The sequence below is a fragment of the Trachypithecus francoisi genome, unplaced genomic scaffold (assembly GCF_009764315.1).
Source record: "Trachypithecus francoisi isolate TF-2019V2 unplaced genomic scaffold, Tfra_2.0 Lachesis_group1, whole genome shotgun sequence".
Classification (NCBI taxonomy): domain Eukaryota; kingdom Metazoa; phylum Chordata; class Mammalia; order Primates; family Cercopithecidae; genus Trachypithecus; species Trachypithecus francoisi.
This window is the reverse complement of record NW_022681454.1, coordinates 98,446,714-98,469,917: the sequence shown is the minus strand read 5'-3', so window position 1 is coordinate 98,469,917 and position 23,204 is coordinate 98,446,714. Positions and strand designations below refer to the sequence as shown.

Below are 23,204 nucleotides of genomic sequence, written 5' to 3'. Positions count from 1 at the left end.
AAGGAAGGAAGGAAAAAAAGAAAAGAACGAGGTAGAGGTAGGTATCTCTTGCCTCATTTCCCAGGCCTTAGTTTTTAAAGAATAGGAGGAATGTTACTCCTGGTTTCAGAAGCTGATCTGCTCTGTATAGATTTGCCACTGCACTATTTGCTATGTAAGGCTGTCAAAGGTTTGTCTTTGTTTGTTTTGTTTTTTCTAACTTTAAACTTACCTGGTAAGGTGAAGTGAGGTCTTTCCAGTTGGAAGGCAGTAGCTACGGGTCGTGGTGGAGGGAGAGGAGGTCTGCTGCTCATGAGTGGCTCTTGTGAATTATTTTCTGGATCAGCACCAGGAATGAACACATACAAGTCATCATACTGGTCCTCAGAACTCTCACTGCCAACTTCTAGTGGGCTGTGCTTGGCCTCCATGTCTGATCCATTCTCTTTTCCTTCCTCTTCCATTTCACTTGCCTCAGCTCCAACTGCACTCTGCCTGTATGTCTTCCTGCTTTCATGATGACATATTGGGTTCTGTGTGGCTGTTTACAATGAAGATTGCATGATTTCATTTAATCACACCATCTGGAGGCATTTCATATTTTGTAAATTTGTACAGAAATAGTAGTACTGCTAATAAAACTTTTACGACCTGATATAGTGAAAAGCTGTCAAATGTATAACTTGTAGTGCACAGTCATTTATTTCTGGGCTTTTAAAATACTTACCAAATGAACAGTCAAAGCTCCATTATGTCTCGCTATCTGTGTATATGACACACTCATGCAGATAATGATATTCTGATTCTTTAGAGTTGTTGTTTTAACAAGTTCATATATTTGATAGCATCCTTGCATTTTTATTAGGAAACAATATAACTGACCCAATAAAATAATAAATGATGGAAAAGGTAAAGAAAAGGGAAAAGACACAAACCTTTACTTGCTTGTAAATAATAAATACAAATGAATCTATGACTCTTATTTAGTTATTTAATATATGTTGATCTTTACAGATAACTATAATAATTTTATAATTCCTTATAATAAATCATTTACAGATACTATATTAACTTTGGAACTATTACTTGGTAAAAGTTAATTTTTTTTGGTGGGGAAGGCATGTAAATCACCAACAGTAGGTAAATCTTTCTGAGGATCAGTTCTTCACCTATAAATGCATTCTACCCTGAAATTTAACCAAATGATACAAATTCCCTCTACTCTGACAACCATACCATTATTTGTTTTTATGTTATATACAGTAAGTGTTCTTTAAACACTCAAGAAGAAAACAGAAAAAAAGAAATTATAATGTAATGACTTTAAATCTTCAGAAAAAAACCTTTATTAAATTTTCTTTATAAAAATATTCTCTAAATAAAGGATTCAAAAAATTTAAAACAGCCTTTTGGAATTTCTAAACAGACTTTGGAACCTCTGTAACAGACCTTTGAATTTGTGAATTCTTGTCCTTGTCAAGGCAAGAAATTGCTCTATTAAAATGTTGCTAAGCTGAAATATAGCTTAAAATCCCAAACAGCAGAATGTAGAGAAGAAAGACTCCTTTAAAATGAAGAATTACACTGTAGAAATTTTTCTCCCATGGAGAAAAATTAGTCATGCAGAAAAATCATGCCCATGATGGTAGACCATATTACTCTATGGAATTTTCTTTTTTGTTTTTCTATTCTTTCATGTGAGAAAGAAGAAAGATACAGTTTCCAATATTAGAACTAAACCAAGATTCTTTAATTACCAGCCTGGGCAGAGTGGATAGTTATTTGTTTTTGTATGATCTATCTGCACAGATCTCATTCATCTTTTTATCCTTAACACAAAACACTAAGCCTGAAATAAAGTAGTCTCTAGAAATGCTGATGGAGTAGATGATGGAATGGATGGAAAAAAATTATTGCTCAGGCTAGCAAAGGGACTTTATTATTTCTGTATGGGCAAATCAGTCATCAACTCAGAATTACATTCACGCTATAGGAAATTACTCTTAGCCACACTTTTGTTTATATATTCAGTGTTTCATAATACTGAATAAGCAACAGAATCTGTATGGTACTTGTCATCAAATATGCCGAAACTTGAGTTTCAGCCCTGGAAATTCAGATTTAATGAGTTAGTGTGTTTTAGCATGCTTTGTCGTAATGGTAATACCAATGGGAATCCGTTGGGCTAGGGTTCTGTGCTTCCCCCTCTCACTCATGAAAGAGACTGACTTGAGCCCAGTCACAGTTTCATATACAAGAGAGTTTGCAGTTTCAAACTGCAAAAGTGAAATTTTTCTTTATAGATAATTGAAATAATATTTTATTATTACAGTCAATTCTTCTGAAAATTAAATGTCATGATAAACATATGGTCATTTTCAATGATGGCCTGATTATAAATCACTTTTATTATAATTTAAATGATAAGATATGTAACTTCAAAGCTTGGTGCATTAATCCATTAATTTAATATTTAGCATTTTTTGTGTCCTGCAATAATTTGAAGAGTTCACTAATTTTGCCAAAGTATGCTAGTGAAGGCATTTAATTGTATTTAACTTTATTTGATTTGCAGTTCCCCATCATTTGAAAAACTTTTGGTCAATAATGTTTCATTGGGTATAGACTATGTTCTGTTACAGGTACTGGGGATACAATAAAAACAGTGAATAAGAAGCCCTAATCCCTTTGAGCATGTGTTTTAGAAAGAGAATGCAGGCAATAAACAACAACCAGATAAATAATATATTATGTTAATGTTGATAAATGCAATGAAGAAAAGGAGCAGGTAAAGTGAAATGAAGAGGAGGGTATCATAATACGAAGAAAGAAGTGATGGAGCAAGCCTTGGGCATATAAGGAGAAAGTGTACAGAAGGAATAGAAAGTGCAAATGCCCTGAGGCAGGAGCATTATTGGTGTGTGAACAAGCAAGAGCATGGTGAGAGATGGGAACACAAAGATTAGGGCCTTGCAGGGGATGAGAAAGATTATGAGTATAATAGGGAGGTACTGGAGGATTTGGTGCAGAAAAGTGTTTAGTCCTTCATGAAAGGTGTTTAGTCTTTTCATGAAGCATAGAATATCAGAGGCAGCAAATGTGGAAGTTGCATTGAAGCCTTTCTATACATTATTTAGCAGCATTCCTTCTATCTCTACCCAATAAATACCAGTAGTAATCCTCACTCTTGAGTCATAACAATAGAAACATTTCCGTTCATTGCCAAACTTGCAATATAGGAAGTGACATTGGCCCTCCATTTCTCCACTGTGTTATTGCAGTAAACAAGGGGAGAACTGATGATGGTGTGGACTAGGATAATGAAAGGGGAGAGAAATGGCTGAATGCTGGGAATATTTTGAAGGTAGAGTCAACAGTATTGTATGACTGATTGCGTATGGGATAGGAGAGAAAGTAAAAATGCCAAGGATGACTTTCAAGGATTTTTTGACTGACTTGAACAAAGGAGGGGAGGAGTTTTCACTTACTGAGATGGGGAAGTCAGCAGGTGGAGAGGTTTGGCAATGGCAGGAATCAGAATTTTCAAAAATGTTGGGTGTGGGATTCCTATCAAACATGCTGGTGAAGCTGTTGAGCTGTATGCCAGTAAAACCTGGCATAATGGGTAGAGTTTACATACACATATAAACAAGAATATATACACGTGTATATATATATATGTGTATATAACTGTATATATATACACATGTATATATATATGTATATAACTGTATATATATACACACATATATGTATATAACTTTATATATACACATATATGTAAGTGTGTATATACACGTATATGTTTATATACATGTAGGAACATCATGAATTATTCTTCAGACTTTAGAATGTAGAATCACAGATATAGAGCCAGGGAGGACCTTAGAAAGTATTCTAGTTCAATGTTCTCATTTCTTAACTGAGAAAACTAAGGCCTGCAAAGAATGTGGTTTTGTGTTTTTAAAAATCTTTAAAAATGTAGTTGCCAAATAGTCCAAATAGTCATAACAGAGTTATTTGTATATTCTCTCTGGGTAGGAAAAATCAGTATTTGATTACTAAAACTTGAACGTATTAAAAGTATTTAAATTAGCCATATGATGTAGTAGTGTCTCTATTACAAATTAAAAGCCAGTTAATTAAATACCATGCCACATTCCCTTCAGTATTGCTTTTTCAGTTACATCTTCCAGAAGTCATATATATCTGGTATATATATGAATATGACATATATATATATAAAACATAGAAAAACTTACAAGGAATATATGTGGAAAATGAGGCAATATCCTCTTCATAATCATTTTCTTGCTCATTATTTGTATCAATTTCTTGGATCTGAAAAAATAAATGTAATTTTCCATAATATGTATTAATCTTAATAAATATGCACTGGATGCCTCTGCAAATAAGAAATAGTTTTTGTTGGGATCCAAGATGGCTGAATAGGAATACCTCCAGTCTATAGCTCCCAGTGTGAGCAACGCAGAAGATGGCTGATTTCTGCATTTCCAACTGAGGTACCGGGTTCATCTCACTGGTCTGTGTCAGACAGTGGGTGCAGGACAGTGGCTGGAGCCCGCCAAGACAGAACCAAAGCAGGGCAAGGCATCACCTCACCTAGGAAGCACAAGTGGTCAGGGAATTCCCTTTCCTAGCCAAGGGAAGCCATGACAGACAGCACCTGGAAAATTGGGTCACTCCCACCCTAATACCGTGCTTTTCCAAGAGTCTTAGCAAATGGCACACCAGGAGACTATATCCTGCACCTGGCTTGGAGGGTCCCACAGCCACAGAGCCTCACTCATTGCTAGCACAGCAGTCTGAGATTGAACTGCAGGGCGGCAGCCAGGCTGGAGGAGGGGTGCCCGCCATTGCTGAGGCTTGAGTAGGTAAACAAAGCAGGCGGGAGGTTCAAACTGGGTAGAGCCCACTGCAGCTCAAGGAGGCCTGCCTGCCTTTGTGGACTCCACCTCTGGGGGCAAGGCATAGCTGAACAAAAGGCAGCAGAAACCTGTGCAGATTTAAATGTCCCTGTCTGACATCTTTGAAGAGAGTAGTGGTTCTCCCATCATGGAGTTTGAGATCTGAGAATGGACAGACTGCTTCCTCAAGTGGGTCTCTGACCCCTGAGTAGCCTAACTGGGAGGCACACCCCAGTAGGGGCAGACTGACACCTCCCACAGCTGGGTACCCCTCTGAGACGAAGCTTCCAGAGGAAACGGGGAGAAACAAGAGCAGAAAAGCTGAAAATTCTAAAAATTAGAATGCCTCTTCTCCTCCAAAGGAATGCAGCTCCTTGCCAGCAACAGAACAAAGCTAGATGGAGAGTGATTTTGACAAGTTGAGAGAAGAAAGCTTCAGACGATCAAACTTCTCTGAGCTAAAGGAGGTAGTGTGAACCCCACATAAATAAGCTAAAATCCTTGAAAAAAGATTAGATGAATGGATACCTAGAATAACCAGTGTAGAGAAGTACTTAAATGATCTGATGGAGTTGAAAACCATGGCATGAGAACCACGTGACACATGCTCAAGGTTCAGTAACCAATTGGATCAACTGGAAGAAAGGGTACCAGTGATTAAAGATCAAATGAATGTAATGAAGCGAGAAGAGAAGTTTAGAGAAAAAAGAGTAAAAAGAAATGAACAAAGCCTCCAAGAAATACAGGACTATGTGAAAAGACCAAATCTACATCTGACTGGTGTACTTGAAAGTGACATGGAGAATGGAACCAAGTTGGGAAATACTCTGCAGGATATTCTCTAGGAGAACTTACTCAACCTAGCAAGGCAGGTCAACATTCAAATTCAGGAAATACAGAGAACGCCACAAGATACTTCTTGAGAAGAGTAACCCCAAGACAAACAACTGTCAGATTCACCAAGGTTGAAATGAAGGAAAAAATGTAAAGGGCAGTCAGAGAGAAAGGTCGGGTTACCCACGAAGGGAAGCCCATCCGACCAACAGCGGATCTCTCAGCAGAAACTCTACATGCCAGAAGAGAGTGGGGGCCAATATTCAACATTCTTAAAGAAAAGAATTTTCAACCAAGAATTTCATTTCCAGACAAACTAAGTTTCATAAGTGAAGGAGAAATAAAATCCTTTACAGACAAGCAAATGCTGAGAGATTTTGTCACCACCACGCCTGCCCTACAAGAGCTCCTGAAGGAAGTCCTAAACATGGAAAGGAACAACCGGTACCAGCCACTGCAAAAACATGCCAAAATGTAAAGACCATAGATGCTAGGAAGAAACTGCACCAATTAATGAGGAAACAGCCAACTAACATCATAATGACAGGATCAAATTCACACATAACAATATTAACCTAAAATGTAAATGGGCTAAATAGTCCAATTAAAAGACAAAGACTGGCAAACTGGATAAAGAGTCAAGACCCATCAGTCTGCTCTATTCAGGAGACCCATCTCAAGTGCAGAGACACACATGGGCTCAAAATAAAGGGATGGAAGAAGATCTACCAAGCAAATGGAAAACAAAAAAAGGCAGGGGTTGCAATCCTAGTCTTGGATAAAACAGACTTTAAACCAACAAAGATCAAAAGAGACAAAGAAGGCCATTACATAATGGTAAAGGGATCAATTCAACAAGAAGAGCTAACCATCCTAAATATATATGCACCCAATACAGGAAAACCCAGATTCATAAAGCAAGTCCTTAGAGACTTAAAAAGAGACTTAAACTCCCATACAATAATAATGGGAGACTTTATCACTCCACTGGCAACATTAGACAGATCAACGAGACAGAAAGTTAACAAGGATATCCAGGAATTGAACTCAGCTCTGCACCAAGCAGACCTAATAGACATCTACAGAACTCTCCACCACAAATCAACAGAATATATATTCTTCTCAGCACCACATCATACTTATTCCAAAATTGACCACACAGTTGGAAGTAAAGCACTCCTCAGCAAATGTAAAAGGATAGAAATTATAACAAACTGTCTCTCAGACCACAGTGCAATCAAACCAGAACTCAAGACTAAGAAACTCAATCAAAGCCACTCAACTACATGGAAACTGAACAACCTGTTCCTGAATGACTACTGGGTACATAACGAAATGAAGGCAGAAAGAAAGATGTTCTTTGAAAACAATGAGAACAAAGACACAGCATACTAGAATCTTTAGGACACATTTAAAGCAGTGTGTAGGGGGATATTTATAGCACTAAATGCCCACAAGAGAAAGCAGGAAAGATCCAAAATTGACACCCTCATATCACAATTAAAGAACGAGAGAAGCAAGAGCAAACACATTCAAAAGCTAGCAGAAGACAAGAAATAACTAAGATCAGAGCAGAACTGAAGGAGATAGAGACACAAAAAACACTTCAAAAAATCCATGAATCCAGGAGCTGGTGTTTTGAAAAGATCAACAAATCTGATAGACCACTAGCATGACTAATAAAGAAGAAAAGAGAGAAGAATCAAATAGATGCAATAAAAAATGATAAAGGGGATATCACCACCGACCTCACAGAAATACAAACTACCATCAGAAAATACTATAAACACCTCTACGCAAATAAACTAGAAAACCTAGAAGAAATGGATAAATTCCTGGATACATACACTCTCCCAAGACTAAACCAGGAAGAAGTTGAATCCCTGAATAGACCAATAGCAGGCTCTGAAATTGAGGCTATAATTAATAGCCTACCCACCGAAAAAAAAAAAGTCCAGGACCAGACGGATTCACAGCCATATTCCACCACAGGTACAAGGAGGAGCTGGAACCATTCCTTCAGAAACTATTCCAATCAATAGAAAAAGAGGGAATCCTCCCTAACTCATTTTATGAGGCCAACATCATCCTGATACCAAAGCCCGGCAGATACACAAGAGAAAAAAGAGAATTTTAGACCAATATCCCTGATGAACATTGATGCAAAAATCCTCAGTAAAATACTGGCAAACCAAATCCAGAAGCACATCGAAATCCTTATCCAGCATGATCAAGTGGGCTTCATCTCTAGGATGCAAGGCTGCTTCAACATACGCAAATCAATAAACGTAATCCAGCATATAAACAGAACCAAAGACAAAAACCACATGTTTATCTCAATAGATGCAGAAAAAGCCTTTGACAAAATTCAACAGCCCTTCATGCTAAAAACTCTCAAAAAAATCAGTATAGATGGAACATATCTCAAAATAATAAGAGCTATTTATGACAAACACACAGCCAATATCATATTGAATGGGCAAAAACTGGAAGCATTCCCCTTGAAAACTGGCACAAGACAGGGATGCCCTCTCTCACCACTCCTATTTAACATAGTGTTGGAAGTTCTGGCTAGGGCAATCAGGCAAGAGAAAGAAATTAAGGGTATTCAGTTAGGAAAAGAGGAAGTCAAATTGTCCGTTTGCAGATGACATCATTGTATATTTAGAAAACCCCATCGTCTCAGCCCAAAATCTCCTTAAACTGATAAGCAACTTCAGCAACATCTCAGGATACAAAATCAATGTGCAAAAATCACAAGCATTCTTATACACCAGTAACAGACAAACAGAGAGCCAAATCATGAGTGAACTCCCTTGGCAATTGCTTCAAAGAGAATAAAATACCTAGGAATCCAACTTACAAGGGATGTAAAGGACCTCTTCAAGGAGAACTACAAACCATTGCTCAGTGAAATAAAAGAGGGCACAAACAAATGGAATAACATACCATGCTCATGGATAGGAAGACTCAATATCATGAAAATGTCCATATTGCCCAAGATAATTTAAAGATTCAATGCCATCCCCATTAAGCTACCAATGACTTTCTTCACATAATTGGAAAAAACTGCTTTAAAGTTCATATGGAACCAAAACAGAGCCCACATTGCCAAGACAATCCTAAGCCAAAAGACCAAAGCTGGAGGCATCATGCCACCTGACTTCAAACTATACTACAAGGCTACAGGAACCAAAACAGCATGGCACTGGTACCAAAACAGAGATTTGGACCAATGGAACAGAACAGAGCCCTCAGAAATAATATCACACATCTACAGCCATCTGTTCTTTGACAAACCTGACAAAAACAAGAAATGGGGAGAGGATTCTCTGTTTAATAAATGGTGCTGGGAAAATTGGCTAGCCATAAGTAGAAAGCTGAAACTAGATCCTTTCCTTACTACTCATACGAAAATTAATTCAAGGTGGATTAGAGACTTAAATGTTAGACCTAAAACCATAAAAACCCTAGAAGAAAACCTAGGTGATACCATTCAGGACATAGGCATGGGCAAGGACTTCATGTCTAAAATACCAAAAGCAATGGCAACAAAAGCCAAAATTGACAAATAGGATCTAATTAAACTAAAGAGCTTCTGCACAGCAAAAGAAACTACCATCAGAGTGAACAGGCAACCTACAGAATGGGAGAACATTTTTGCAATCTACTCATCTGACAAAGGGCTTACATCCAGAACCTACAAAGAACTCAGACAAATTTACAAGAAAAAAACAAACAATCCCATCAAAAAGTGGGCAAAGGATATGAACAGACACTTCTCAAAGGAAGACATTTATACAGCCAACAGACACATGAAAAAATGCTCTTCATTACTCACCATCAGAGAAATGCAAATCAAAACCACAATGAGATGCCATCTCACACCAGTTAGAATGGTGATCATTACAAAGTCAGGAAACAACAGGTGCTGGAGAGGATGTGGAGAAATAGGAACACTTTTACACTGTTGTTGGGACTGTAAACTAGTTCAACAATTGTGGAAAACAGTGTGGCGATTCCTAAAGGATCTAGAACTAGAAATACCATTTGACCCAGCCATCCTATTACTGAGGATATAACCAAAGGATTATAAATCATGCTGCTATAAAGACACATGCACACATATGTTTATTGCGGCTCTATTCACAATAGCAAAGACTTGGAATCATCCCAAATGTCCATCAGTGACAGACTGGATTAAGAAAATGTGGCACATACACACCATGGAATACTATGCAGCCATAAAAAAGGATGAGTTCGTGTCCTTTGTAGGGACATGGATGCAGCTGGAAACCATCATTCTCAGCAAACTATCACAGAAACAGAAAACTAAACACCGCATTTGACCCAGCCATCCCATTACTGGGGATATACCCAAAGGATTATAAATCATGCTGCTATAAAGACACATGCACATGTATGTTTATTGTGGCACTATTCACAATAGGAAGGACTTGGAATCAACCCAAATGTCCATCAGTGACAGACTGGATTAAGAAAATGTGGCACAGGCCGGGCACGGTGGCTCAAGCCTGTAATCCCAGCACTTTGGGAGGCCGAGATGGGCAGATCATGAGGTCAGGAGATCGAGACCATCCTGGCTAACATGGTGATACCCCGTCTCTACTAAAAAATACAAAAAACTAGCCGGGCGAGGTGGTGGGCACCTGTAGTCCCAACTACATGGGAGGCTGAGGCAGGAGAATGGTGGGAACCCGGGAGGCGGAGCTTGCAGTGAGCTGAGATCTGGCCACTGCACTCCAGCCTGGGCGACAGAGCGAGACACTGTCTCAAAAAAAAAAAAAGAAAGAAAGAAAATGTGGCACATATACACCAAGGAATACTATGCAGCCATATAAAAAGGATGAGTTTGTGTCCTTTGTAGGGACATGAATGCAGCTGGAAACAATCATTCTCAGCAAACTATCGCAAGAACAGAAAACCAAACACTGCATGTTCTCACTCATAGGTAGGCATTGAACAATGAGATCACTTGGACACAGGAAGGGGAACATCACACATCGGGGCCTGTTGTGGGGGGGACTGGGTGGAGGGATAGCATTAGGAGATATACCTAATGTAAATGACGAGTTAATGGGTGCAGCACATCAAAATGGCACATGTATACATATGTAACAAACCTGCACGTTGTGCACATTTGTACCCTAGAACTTAAAGTATAATAATAAAAAATAAAATAAAATAAAAATAAAAACCATAGTACTCCCAAAACCATTTTAAGGATTTTCTTTACTAATTTATTAGTAGTAATGGTTTACAAAGATTTTGGGGATTATGCAAAAATTTCAACATATTATTCAGAAACTTGGACATTATGAGCTCAAAATCACTGTGAATTAATAAACTGACATTAGGCAAGTATGTGGATGGATGTGTATGTACTGAAGTTGAAACCTAATGGAATTGTTTTTTGTGTCATAACTGAAGCCATGTGACATCTGTACAAAGAGCAAACACCCTGAACCCAATAATGTCTCAAAAGAATCTGCCTCTAAATTTAAAAAAATCTAGGTTGATTTGAAAACCTTCATAAATAATATGTACAATTGATAGTTTATATAATCAGACTATGCATGGAGTAATTGTTTTCTCCAGAATAAAATGCTCTGCAGAAATATTTATGCTAAAAACCAATGCGTCTTACTTGGGTTCCCTACACTTAAAATCATATTTATTTTGAAAAACATTCGGTATCTAATAATATATTAATAATTCTTCAATAAAATCAATGATGGCTTCAGAGTTGAGTCTCATGGCATTCTGACATCTAATACTTTAATCCTTGGTTGTGTAGGGGAGTAGACAGAACATAGACTATGGAGTCAATTTAAGTACAAATCACATCTCTGTCATATACTACCTGTGTGACATTAGGCCAGACACTTAACTCTAAGCCTCAATATTATATCCTGCAAAATGTGGATAGTAATATCTATGCCATCAGTTTGATGGGAGAATTAAATCAGAATAATGTAAGCAAGACACATATCACATCTACCACATAGTAACTGCTCAGTAAATGTAATCTGCATATTTGATCTTCCTTCATCTAAGATATACATCTACTTTTAAGCAAGCATGGTTTCTTTTATTCATTCATTTGTCAAATATTTTTGTAGGCCTACTATCTGCTAAATACTCTTTTAACTATTGGGGAAAGTAAGTTGAAAATAGAAAAAGCGATATGTTTCCCACTTTAAAAAATAACCACATTTTTAATGGAAGAGGAAGATGAATAAAAAGTTATTAGAATACAATATTTTATTTATTTCACAACAACAAACTCAGTCCTTAAAGTTGAAATAGAGTATTAAGAAATAGATGATCAAAGCAGGCTGGGCACGGTGGATTACCTGAGGTCAAGAGTTCAATATCAGCCTGGCCAACATGGTGGAATCTTGTCTCTACTAAACATACAAAAAGTAGCTGGGCCTGGTGGCACACCCCTGTAATCCCAGATACTTGGGAGGCTGAGGCAGGAGAACTGCTTGAACCCAGGAGGCAGAGGTTGTAGTGAGCCAAGATTGTGCCACTGCACTGCAGCCTGGCCAACGGAGTGAGACTCTGTCAAAAGAAAAGAAAAGAAAAGAAAAAGAAAAGAAAAGAAAAGAAAAGAAAAGAAAGAGAGAAAGAAAGAAAGAAAGGAAGGAAGGAAGGAAGGAAGAAAGAAAGAAAGAAAAAGAAAGGAAGGAAGGAAGGAGAGAAGGAAGGAAGGGAAAGAAAGAAGGAAAGAAGGAAAGAAGAAGGAAAGAAAGAAAGAAAGAAAAGAAAAGAAAAGAAAAGAAAGAAAGAAAGAAAGAAAGAAAGAAAAAGAAAGAAGAGAGAGAAGAAAGAGAGAGAAGAAAGAAGGAAGGAAGGAAAGAAAGAAAGAGATGATCGGAGCAAAAGTTTTATTCATTTGCTTTTGGGTTTGGAGATTGGATTAAAAAATTATCTTGACACTTACATTGATTCCCACTTCTCTAAATGAAAGAATAAATTACAGAATCTATTCGTTGAACATGCTTAATGTAATATTTCAATCCACAGATAGTCCTTGTAGAACAGAATGTTTAATGTAATAAAATTAAAATCATTCATTATCAAAGATAAACTAAAAAGAGAATGTCTTGTTGACTGAGGTATATGAAGCTCCACATGGCTTTGACATCTGGTCCTGTACAAATTGATCACAATATTCTGATTTTGAGGAAGTGAATAAAAACAATCTTCATAGGACAGTTGGTTTCCAAATCATTTTATGAGATTCTGAAGATATTGTAATTGCCTCAACTCTTGTACAACTTTCCACAGTGTTGATTATGAGTGATTTTTAGCAGCTTTTATAAAGCACATCACAGCCCATGGGGTAACTGCAATTACGAATATCAGACTTGAGGACCTGCCCTTTTAAAAGATATTCTAGCCTTATTTTAATACTCTTTGTTTCAAACCCACCATAGTTGTGGCTGTATCTGTGAGGTGTCAGCACCTTTATTGGGCCAAATGCTTGGTTTGCCTCTGACCATCTCTGTCACTAAAATGGAATAAAATTAAAATCCAGTTCTTTGTTAAGACTGTAACTACAAATGTGAAAAATAACTGTCTTCATTTAAAATGATGGAACCCCAAGTCTGACAAGAACCTGTAGATAACAACTCATTTATTCTGTTTTTCATACACTGATATAATATTAAAACAATGTGTCACACTAACACTTGTAATAACTTGAGTATTTTCCCAGGAAAAAGTTGGTTTTAAATGTAGTCTACGGTCTGCACTGGCCAACTATCTTCATAAATTTCCTTTCCCTGGGTTCATCTTTGTCCCCCTCTTTATACAGAACGCACTCTCCCTGTATCCATTCTTATCCACAGTGGATAAGAGTCATCTTATCCACTCTGCTGCCCTTAATTTATATCTCTATCCTTATTATTCGTGGGCATGTCTTTAGCGCCAAGCTTTTCTGAGGTCTAGATTCTAGGATCCAGAAAAGGATATTAGAAGAAAACAGTTACGTAAGCAAAGGGAAAAACCTGAAGAGAGGTTATGTCTGAAAAATCAGAAGAGAGGGTTTTAAGTAAATCACAAATGTTAAATGCATCAACAAGTGTGAAAAAGAAAAGTCCTGAAAATAGTTAATCAGGTGTTCCAGTCCAAGTAACTGGTGACCCTGCTGATGGAAATTACAATGGAATTGTGTGAATTCATACTGGATTGATGAAGCTTAAAGACGTTAAATGAGGGTGATAAATCCAATGTATCATGTATAGAGTTTCTTTCTAGGAGCCGTAATGTGAAGAGGGGATATAGGACAATTTTGCTTCAGATTTGATTTTTCAAAAATGAATAAAAAATGTTGGGGAGTGCTTCATTACAGGCAAGGGCTATGGAGATGGAAGGTGATAACATCCGGAGTTCACATGCACAAAACACTATATCAGGAAATACAGGATACCCACATATGAAGGTTTCATGATCCCCAACTTCTAATATTTTATAATTAGTGGGGAAGACAAATAATACAGATTAGGCAAAATGAAACATACATTTAAAATATGCATATGCTTGCAAAATACTGTAAAATAGAAACATGCAACCATTTCCAGTGAGTGGGCGGGATAGAAAATTTCACAGAATAGAGGATATTAATTCTGAGTCTTAAAATATAAGTGAGTTTTAATCTGCAAGGAAAAGGATGAAACATTAGGGGCCAATGGGAGACCATGAACAAAACGGCAAGAAGACTTGGTGGATGGTTTCAGTTGGTTTGGTTAAGTTGCATGGAAGGATATATTTGAGTGTGAAGATGTGTTGGTGCATTAAGGTTTTATTTTATAAAGTTTGAACGACTTTGGAGTATGTAATTGTTTCTTAAGAAGTGGAAAGTAGCATGTTCCTGCCTGTATTTTAGAATAATAATTCTAGTAACAGTGGGTAATAAGGAGAAGGGCTATACTGATAGTCAAAGCAAAGGGTAATGAGGATTAGTGGAAGAAAATATTTACTGGAGAACGCAAATATAAGAAATATCCAGGAGAGAGTATGGACACGATTTTTCACAGTTTTGATGCCAAAGGCTGGAGGAAAGGGGTCAAACATGGCATGTAAGTTTCTGCTCAGTTCACTGTCTGGTAACCAGTACTAATGTTTACAAATGTTTTTCCAGGACACTCCTCCAAATAACTTTTGTTATTTAGAGATAAAGACACTGATTAAAATCACATTTTCTATGTAATTTGAGATGAGAATTTTGAGATCAATTTAATCTACATCTTAAGTCTTCTTTGCATTGCTTTCTGGAATATTTGAAATTAAATTTGGAGTGGGAATGTAACTATAAAATGGTGACTTTCAATTTCTTTATGAAGTTATGGTATTTACCAATTTGGAAGGCAGAAGGTAGTTAGTTGTATGGTGATCAAGTAAACTATTAATGTGATCAGTAAGAATTAAATTGCAGAATAACGAAGTACAAAGTCAAAATTAAGTCAAAAAGATACCAAGAAATTGCATAGATAGAAGCTACTGAATTTCAATATATAAATTGTATTTATTCAAATATGACTATATTCCTTTACAAAATTAAAAAAAATTTAAATAAGCCTACCATGGAATTAAACTAATTAATTGGGTATTAGACACTCCTAAACAATACACTAAAATCAAACAAAAGCCACATAGTTATGTCTACCATTTAGAAATGAAGTTGGATGGTGAGAAGATAGGAAAAAGAAGGGATTTAGTAAAAAAGAAAACAAGAAATGTAGAAAAATGTCAGAGATAGTCAGAAAGATAATATAATTACATAAGTCAAAGGTCAAAGCTAAAAGACAGACTCATCCTGAATTTGCCTTCCTTGATTCAGAATAGTATTCAGAACTCAGATAAAACACCTGGAATAAGATATTAAGAATGAATTTCTGGTGCAGATAGCTTTACCAAAACATGCAAAAACTGAGCCCTGGGAAATTCTTAGTATGTACTTCAGACATGCCATCTAACATTTTTAGGCATGAGAACACCAATGCTGCTAAATTAGTCAAAAATACCTTGTAAATGTTTTCTGTGTGTATAATACTATAATACTAGGCAAGTTTGCAGGGGTATATAAGAGATGTGAAATACTCCCAGGATGCTGGATATTTAGCTGGGAAAATCAAAGTGACAACCACGAAGTAATTATAGTCCTTTAATTTTGACTAAATTTGACTAGTTTTACTAAAGAGTGCAATAGAGAGTAAAGTTGCAATAATTCTACTTGGAATAATTAGGCCTGAGTTTAGAAGGATGAGTAGAATCTAAGAGATAAATTCTGAAACTGGTTCCAGTAGCTAATGCATGTTTATTTTTCTTTATTTTTATTATTATTATTATTATTTTTTTTTAGAGACGGAGTCTCGCTCTGTCGCCCAGGCTGGAGTGCAGTGGCCGGATCTCAGCTCACTGCAAGCTCTGCCTCCTGGGTTTATGCCATTCTCCTGCCTCAGCCTCCCGAGTAGCTGGGACTACAGGCGCCCGCCACCTCGCCCGGCTAGTTTTTGTATTTTTTAGTAGAGACGGGGTTTCACCATGTTAGCCAGGATGGTCTTGATCTCCTGACCTCGTGATCCGCCCATCTCGGCCTCCCAAAGTGCTGGGATTACAGGCTTGAGCCACCACGCCCGGCTTTATTTTTTAATTTTTTAAAATTTTTATTTTTTATTTTTATTTTTATTATTATTATACTTTAAGTTCTAGGGTACATGTGCATAATGTGCAGGTTTGTTACATATGTATACTTGTGCCATGTTGGTGTGCTGCACCCATCAACTCGTCAGCACCCATCAACTCGTCATTGACATCAGGTATAACTCCCAGTGCAATCCCTCCCCCCTCCCCCCTCCCCATGATAGGCCCCAGTGTGTGATGTTCCCCTTCCCGAGTCCAAGTGATCTCATTGTTCAGTTTATTTTTCTAATGGATGAATAGACAGTACATGAGTTGGTGGAGGAGGGAAAGATGTGGGTTTTCTTGGTAAGGAGAATGGAGCAAGCAAAAGCAAAGTTGAGCAGGCCATATGCAAAAGGCAAAGAACAAAGTTACCCAATTAAAGAAGCAGGTAGATTTTGGGAGAAGACATACATTTTGATAGGAAGAGTGAAGTCAACATTTTTTACTGTACCCTAGTTGTGAAGTATTAGATGTATCTCAATTATGATGATGATGATAATCATAACTGATACTGCTATTAAATATCCCATTTAAACATCTTCAGGTTATACAGGTTAAGAGTTTGAGATTAGGGATATTGTCAGACAGATTTGGATTCAAATCTTACTCTTTGCCTTATTAATTACATGAACTTAAGGACATCCTTCTCTCTTGGCCTCTCTGGATGTGAAAATGACCATAAATATGCCTTACCTCACAGAGTTTTTGTGAAAATTAAATAGGACATACCAAGAGCTTAGCACAGAGCTTGGTACATAGAAAGCACTAGAAAATTATCTCTATTATCTGCCTTAAAATTCTCATTTTGCTAAAAAGTAATTGTTATGGTGCCCTTTTCTTAATATTACTAAATTGTGTTTATGTAAAATTTTATATTCAATTATAATGTTAAGATCAGATGTGTTCAAATTGGAATATAAAGATTAAAAATGAAGACCTCCAAATCTTCAAAAGATTAAAAATGAAGACCTCCTCCTTTTCATAGCTTACTATGATTTTTTAAAAAATCTCTATTTTCAGGTGTGAGAAATCACATGACAGATGTGATGATGGGTCAATAGTGGACCATTTGAACTAGTAGAAATTAAGCAGGGCAGTAAATGGAAATTTTCCTGGGGCCACCATTCCTATAGACTATGACATGAAAGGTACTCTAAGAGCTGAACGCCAGCAGGGTTGGGGACAGAAGACTCTCATATGATTCTACAAGGGATTTAATTCCCAGATAGCTTATATTTGATTTTATAATGTTGATATTACAACAAGAACTTCTTTAGGCTAACATTAAGACTAGTTTGCCTTCTCTCAGCATAAAATGATGTAAGAGATGACCAGTGCTGACTCAGAAGGGTGTTTCATTCTAGGAGCAGCAAGCATAGGGAAAAAGAAATTGGGTATGGATGAGTTACAGAGTATACAAGAGAAGAACGAATAATTGATTAAGGAACTTGGCTCAATACACGAATCTACAATTGCTGCATTCAGAACCTAACTCAGGTTTTCTATTCCTATAACAACAGGGTATATCAGACAGTAGCAAAAAACTTTGCTTTTGAGCATTCTAAAATCTTGAAATCAGTTTTAGTTTCAAAATCATATGTTAATAAAAGTCTGTAGAGGAAATACAAAGTAACACTATGTCCACAGTACAAATCATCTTGCTACTTTGAATATCTCAATATAATTGTTCAAAAAGTTGCTTTAATTTAGAAAATAAAAACCACATAGAAACTAAATAATGAATGAATTTATGTATTTCCAAGTTGGCAGATTGAAGTTAGTGAAGAGGAACCCAGGTTTACATTTACGTTGACTATTACTAAGAGGCAACTTTTCTTGGTTCTTTCTTCCAAGTCTTTTATAATTTGAGTACAAGTCAAAGAAAATCAAATCGTAAAACAAACAAAAACAAGCTGAGTAATAAAAGATTAGAATTGTCATCATCACAAGTTGTTGGACATTGCATTTATCTAAACACAGAGGAGCAAGTGACTTCTGAAATCCAAGCTAGCAGCAAACATATAACACTACTTGAACACCTAGCAATTTCCCACACAGATTATACTCTTTAGTTGTTAGATAAGTGTTATTTGACAAACGAAACCAAAGACCTTTTAAGTTTCTATTATTACTATCAGAAAATAAGTGTTATTTGACAAATTAAACAGAGTCTTAAGGTTTATATTGTTGCAAATCTATTTCCAGTAGGTGTTCCTATGCCTGGAATAATCCCTCCCTTCCAAGTACAGAATTAAGAGAGTTGATTTTTTATTGACCAAAGTGTTTAAAATATAAAAGACCTAAAAATGGAAAATCGTGAATTGTAAATTCAATGAAAACATGGTGAGAAAATAAATAAAATTTTTAGCCTGAAGCCTTCAACTTGAGGGCCGGTAATATCCAGTGGAGATTGTTCCTGTGGAGTAAGTCAAGATAGATAAAAGTATGCAAATATACCTTCACAAGGGTATTCAATATTATATTTGATACAATGCAACATACATAGTACCCTAAGTATTTCTTTTCCCTTTAAAATTTTACACTTAAATTATGAGATTTAACTTGTAAGAATGCATGTATCATTGAGCAGTGTCTCATTTTTAAAAAAATAAAGAAAACTAGAAGACACACATACATATCCTTAATGAATAATTATCCTTATTAAAAGCCATCATATTCATCTCTTCTCAGTTTGCCAGATTCCATTCATGTCAGTTATCAGAAGGTCTTTATGTTTCACTGAACTTTGATGAGTTTATCAGCAGGAAGTACACAATTAGTTCTTACCTAAATACAGACCTATTAAAAAATTATTTCTAGACAAGAAACACATTTCATGAACCCAAACCAGCAAAAATCTGTAGTAGAATAAATGTGATAAGTTGATAAAAAATGAACCTCTTAAAATATAAATTTCTAGTGTATTTAAGGTGAAATAAAATGGAAAACTTTTCTGGTAGAAGAAACAATGTTGTTATTAAAGAAACATATTTCCCCCCACACCTGCACATAAAATCAAATAGAAGGGAATCAATAAAATTAATAAGCTCACGTTGGAAGGTAAACTTCCTTTTCTTCATCCCAGAAATCCAAAAGTTTTTAATCTATAATATGAAATTTTATTTTGTGAGGCCCTACCCAAGGCACGAGGGGTGTTGCTGTTCATATTTTATCAGTACTGCACAATGAGCCTCATCTGACTTCATTCTGTCCCTGAGAATTGCATGCCACTATTGGGGGAACCAGCCCCCAATATTTCAACATAGGTTCTTTTCTATTTTCCCTAAGTGTCGGCCAGTCTGAGAAATAAAGAGAAAGAGTAAAAAAGAGAGAAATTTTACAGCTGGGTCTCTGGGGGTGACATCACCTAGTGGTAGGTTCTGTGATGCCCCCGAGCCACAAAACCAGCACGTTTTTATTAGGGATTTCAAAAGGGGAGGAGTGTACGAATAGGGAGTGGGTCACAGAGATCACATGCTTCAAATGGCAATAAAAGATCACAAGGGCAGAAGGGCAGAGTAAGGTCACAATGCCAGGGCAAAATTAGAATTACTAATGAGCTTCCATGTCCCACTGTGCATACATTGTCATTGATAAACATCTTAACAGGAAACAGAGTTCAAGAGCAGAGAACTGGTCTGACTACAATTTGCCAGGCTGGAATTTCCTAATCCTAGCAAGCCTGAGGGTGCTGCAGGAGACCAGGGTGTATTTCACCCCTTATCTTCAACCGCATAAAGCAGACACCTGCAGAGCGGCTGTCCATAGTCTCCCCTTGGGAATGCATTCCCTTCTCAGGGTAATTCCTTACTGGGAAAATAATTCAGCCATATTTCTCTTATTCTTTTTCTGCAATAAGAAAAATATGGCTCTGTTCTGCCTGGCTCTGTAGGCAGTCAGACCTTATGGTTACCTTCCTTGTTCCCTGAACCTCGCTGTTACTCTGTTCTTTTTCAGGGTGCCCAGATTTCATCTTGTTCAAACACACATGTTTTACAAACAATTTGTGCAGTTAACACAATCATCACAGGGTCCTGAGGCGACATACATCCTCAGCTTACAAAGATGACGGGATTAAGAGATTAAAATAAAGACAGGCATAGGAAACTATAAGAACATTGATTGGGGAAGTGATAAATGTCCATGAAATCTTCACAGTTTATGTTCAGAGACTGCAGTAAAGACAGGCATAAGAAATCACAAAAGTATTAATTTGGGGAACTAATAAATGTCCATGAAATTTTCACAGTTTATATTCTGCCATGGCTTCAGCTGGTCCCTCTGTTTGGGACCTGCAATATACCTCCTTACTGTGAAGTGATAGCTTAGCATTTAAAACTTCAAGTGATTTACTAGGTAGGTTTCAGTCACTTGTGAAAATAATTTCTAATCTTCATAGCCATTGCCTAAAAGAAATCAGGACTAGTCAAATCGAAATCAGGGAGTGTCTAATATTTATTTTAACTTAGAAGCAACTCCTGTGAATGCCTTAAGCAAAGTTTGAATAAATCTGTTTACTACAGTATACCTTCAGCTTTAGCATTACATATCTTTGGGGGGATTTTCCTTGTTCCAAATGTAGAAAGCTATTCCAGAAGGTAAGGTGGAGGCATTGGATGGAAGGATGATTTCATAGTAAGATATGCGTAAGTTTAAAACAATTTCTTTAAATTAAAAACAAAACTCCTAAGAGAGGATTTCATGCTATTTATTTTGTTTGAAAGTGCTTCTGAAACTGTTTAAGGTAAAATTGCACATATAAACATAATATTGAAACTCTGGGTTATCTAGTTTCTTATCATGCTCTATTAACATTTTGTTTAGATATTTGAACAATTTTACATTGTTACAAATCATGTAATTAAAACAGTAAAGCAAAGATTCAGTTACTTTATCTGGAATTTGCATTTATTAACTAAGTGAATGAATAACGTGAATTAAGTGATAAACTAAGTGAATGAATAAAAAAGTAATTATTATGCCCCGTATTTGTAGACATATTGGTTTTATAATGATTTGTTGTACACTAAAAAGTTGCTAGGCGTGGTGGCTCATGCCTGTAATCCCAGCACTTTGGGAGGCCGAGGTAGGTGGATCACCTGAGGTCAGGAGTTCAAGACCAGACTGGCCAATGTGGTGAAACCCCGTCTCTACTAAAAACACAAAAATTAGCCAGGCATGATGGCGGGCACCTTTAATCTCAGCTACTGGGGCAGCTGAGGCAGGAGAATTGCTGGAACCCAGGAAGCGGAAGTTGCAGTGAGCCCAGATGGTGCCATTGCACTTCAGCCTGGCTGACAAAAGCAAAACTCCATCTCAAAAAAAAAAAAAAAAAAAGGAAATTCATCAAACTAAAGCAATGTCAACTCTGTTCAGGCAAACTCAATCTCTTGAGAATTGAAGGAATGGAAAAAGAACAATTGTTTTGTTTGTTTGTTTGTTTCGGAGACAGAGACTTGCTCTGTTGCCCAGGCTGGAGTGTAGAGGTGCGATCTAGGCTCACTGCAAGCTTCATCTCCCGGGTTCACGCCATTCTCCTGCCTCAGCCTCCTGAGTAGCTGGGACTACAGGCACCCACCACCATGCCTGGCTAATTTTTTGTATTTTTAGTAGAGATGGGGTTTCACTGTGTTAGCCAGGATGGTCTAGATCGCCTGACTTCGTGATCCGCCTGCCTGGCCTCCCAAAGTGCTGGGATTACAGGCATGAGCCACCGTGCCCAGTCAAGGACTTCAATTTTTAATTTACTTATTCAAAAACATTTATTCAGAATCTACTAAATATCAGAGAGTAGGTTACATAAATGAGAATATAAGGAAGGATAAGTTAATTTTCTCTTAGAAAACACAGACATGCACATCCATATGTATAATTCATATGATATACATAATAATATTATAAAAACAGTAACTCACATAACATTTACTGTATACCAGTCACTGGTCTAAGTTCTGTATTTATATTAACATTTAATTTTAAAACAATTTTATGAGGTAGGTTTACTATTTTTAATCCTTATTTAATGAATGAAAAAAAAGGCACAATGGGGTTAAATCACTTTTCCAAGGTTACACAACTAGTATCTTTTAGTGGAGTTGCCAAACAATAAGGAAAATAAGTAAGCAAGCATTTACAAGGAGGAATGTGGCAAGTCATCTAACAGTTACTATAAATCAAGAATCATGTTCATAAGCGAGACAGCTGACAACATTTTGCAAGAATGTGCAAGCCTCAGGGTGGCAGCATTTGAGATATCTTTGAAAGACAATAAAATATTCAAAAGTATAAGTAGAGGCAGAGGCAGGGTATCTGGGCAGTCAAAGCAACATAATTAAAATAATCAAGGTGTGGATATGGGAGAGTATAGGCCATGCTCAGTTGGGAAACAAGTCGGCCAGATTGACTAGAGGGTAGGGGAAACAGATACCTGCCAATGGGGCACGGCGAAACCCCAGTTGTATAGTTCTTTCCTCACCACTTTCCAACACTCAAGTCAGGCAGCAGGAGCCAGGCTGTCTGTCAAAGCTGCCCATGCAGCACACACGGGGATAAGTACGGTATTGACTGTTGTCTGAATTATGAAAAAAACAGAAGGCCTACTCTCAATCCCCAAAGAAGAGATGGGCAACAGCAATACTGGCATTTGAAAGCACAAGTAAGACATTGTAAAACCATATCATATGGATGCCAATAGAGGAGTGCTGATGGAGGTACTGGGGCCAGGGGCCAGAGAAAACAGGTGAACTT

The 23,204-nt window shown here is 37.0% G+C and overlaps 1 protein-coding gene across 2 annotated transcripts in view; it reads right to left on the bottom strand.

Annotated features, from left to right (window-relative positions):
• Nucleotides 1-23,204, bottom strand: part of BANK1 (B cell scaffold protein with ankyrin repeats 1) — a 254,356-nt gene that overhangs the window by 54,281 nt on the left and 176,871 nt on the right. For both annotated transcript variants that reach the window (XM_033214877.1, XM_033214878.1), the window contains exons 6-7: nt 4,242-4,320; nt 212-520 (exon numbers count right to left, since the gene is read on the bottom strand). In XM_033214877.1, the coding sequence (XP_033070768.1) occupies nt 212-520; nt 4,242-4,320 (388 nt within the window). The remainder of the gene's footprint in view (nt 1-211; nt 521-4,241; nt 4,321-23,204) is intronic.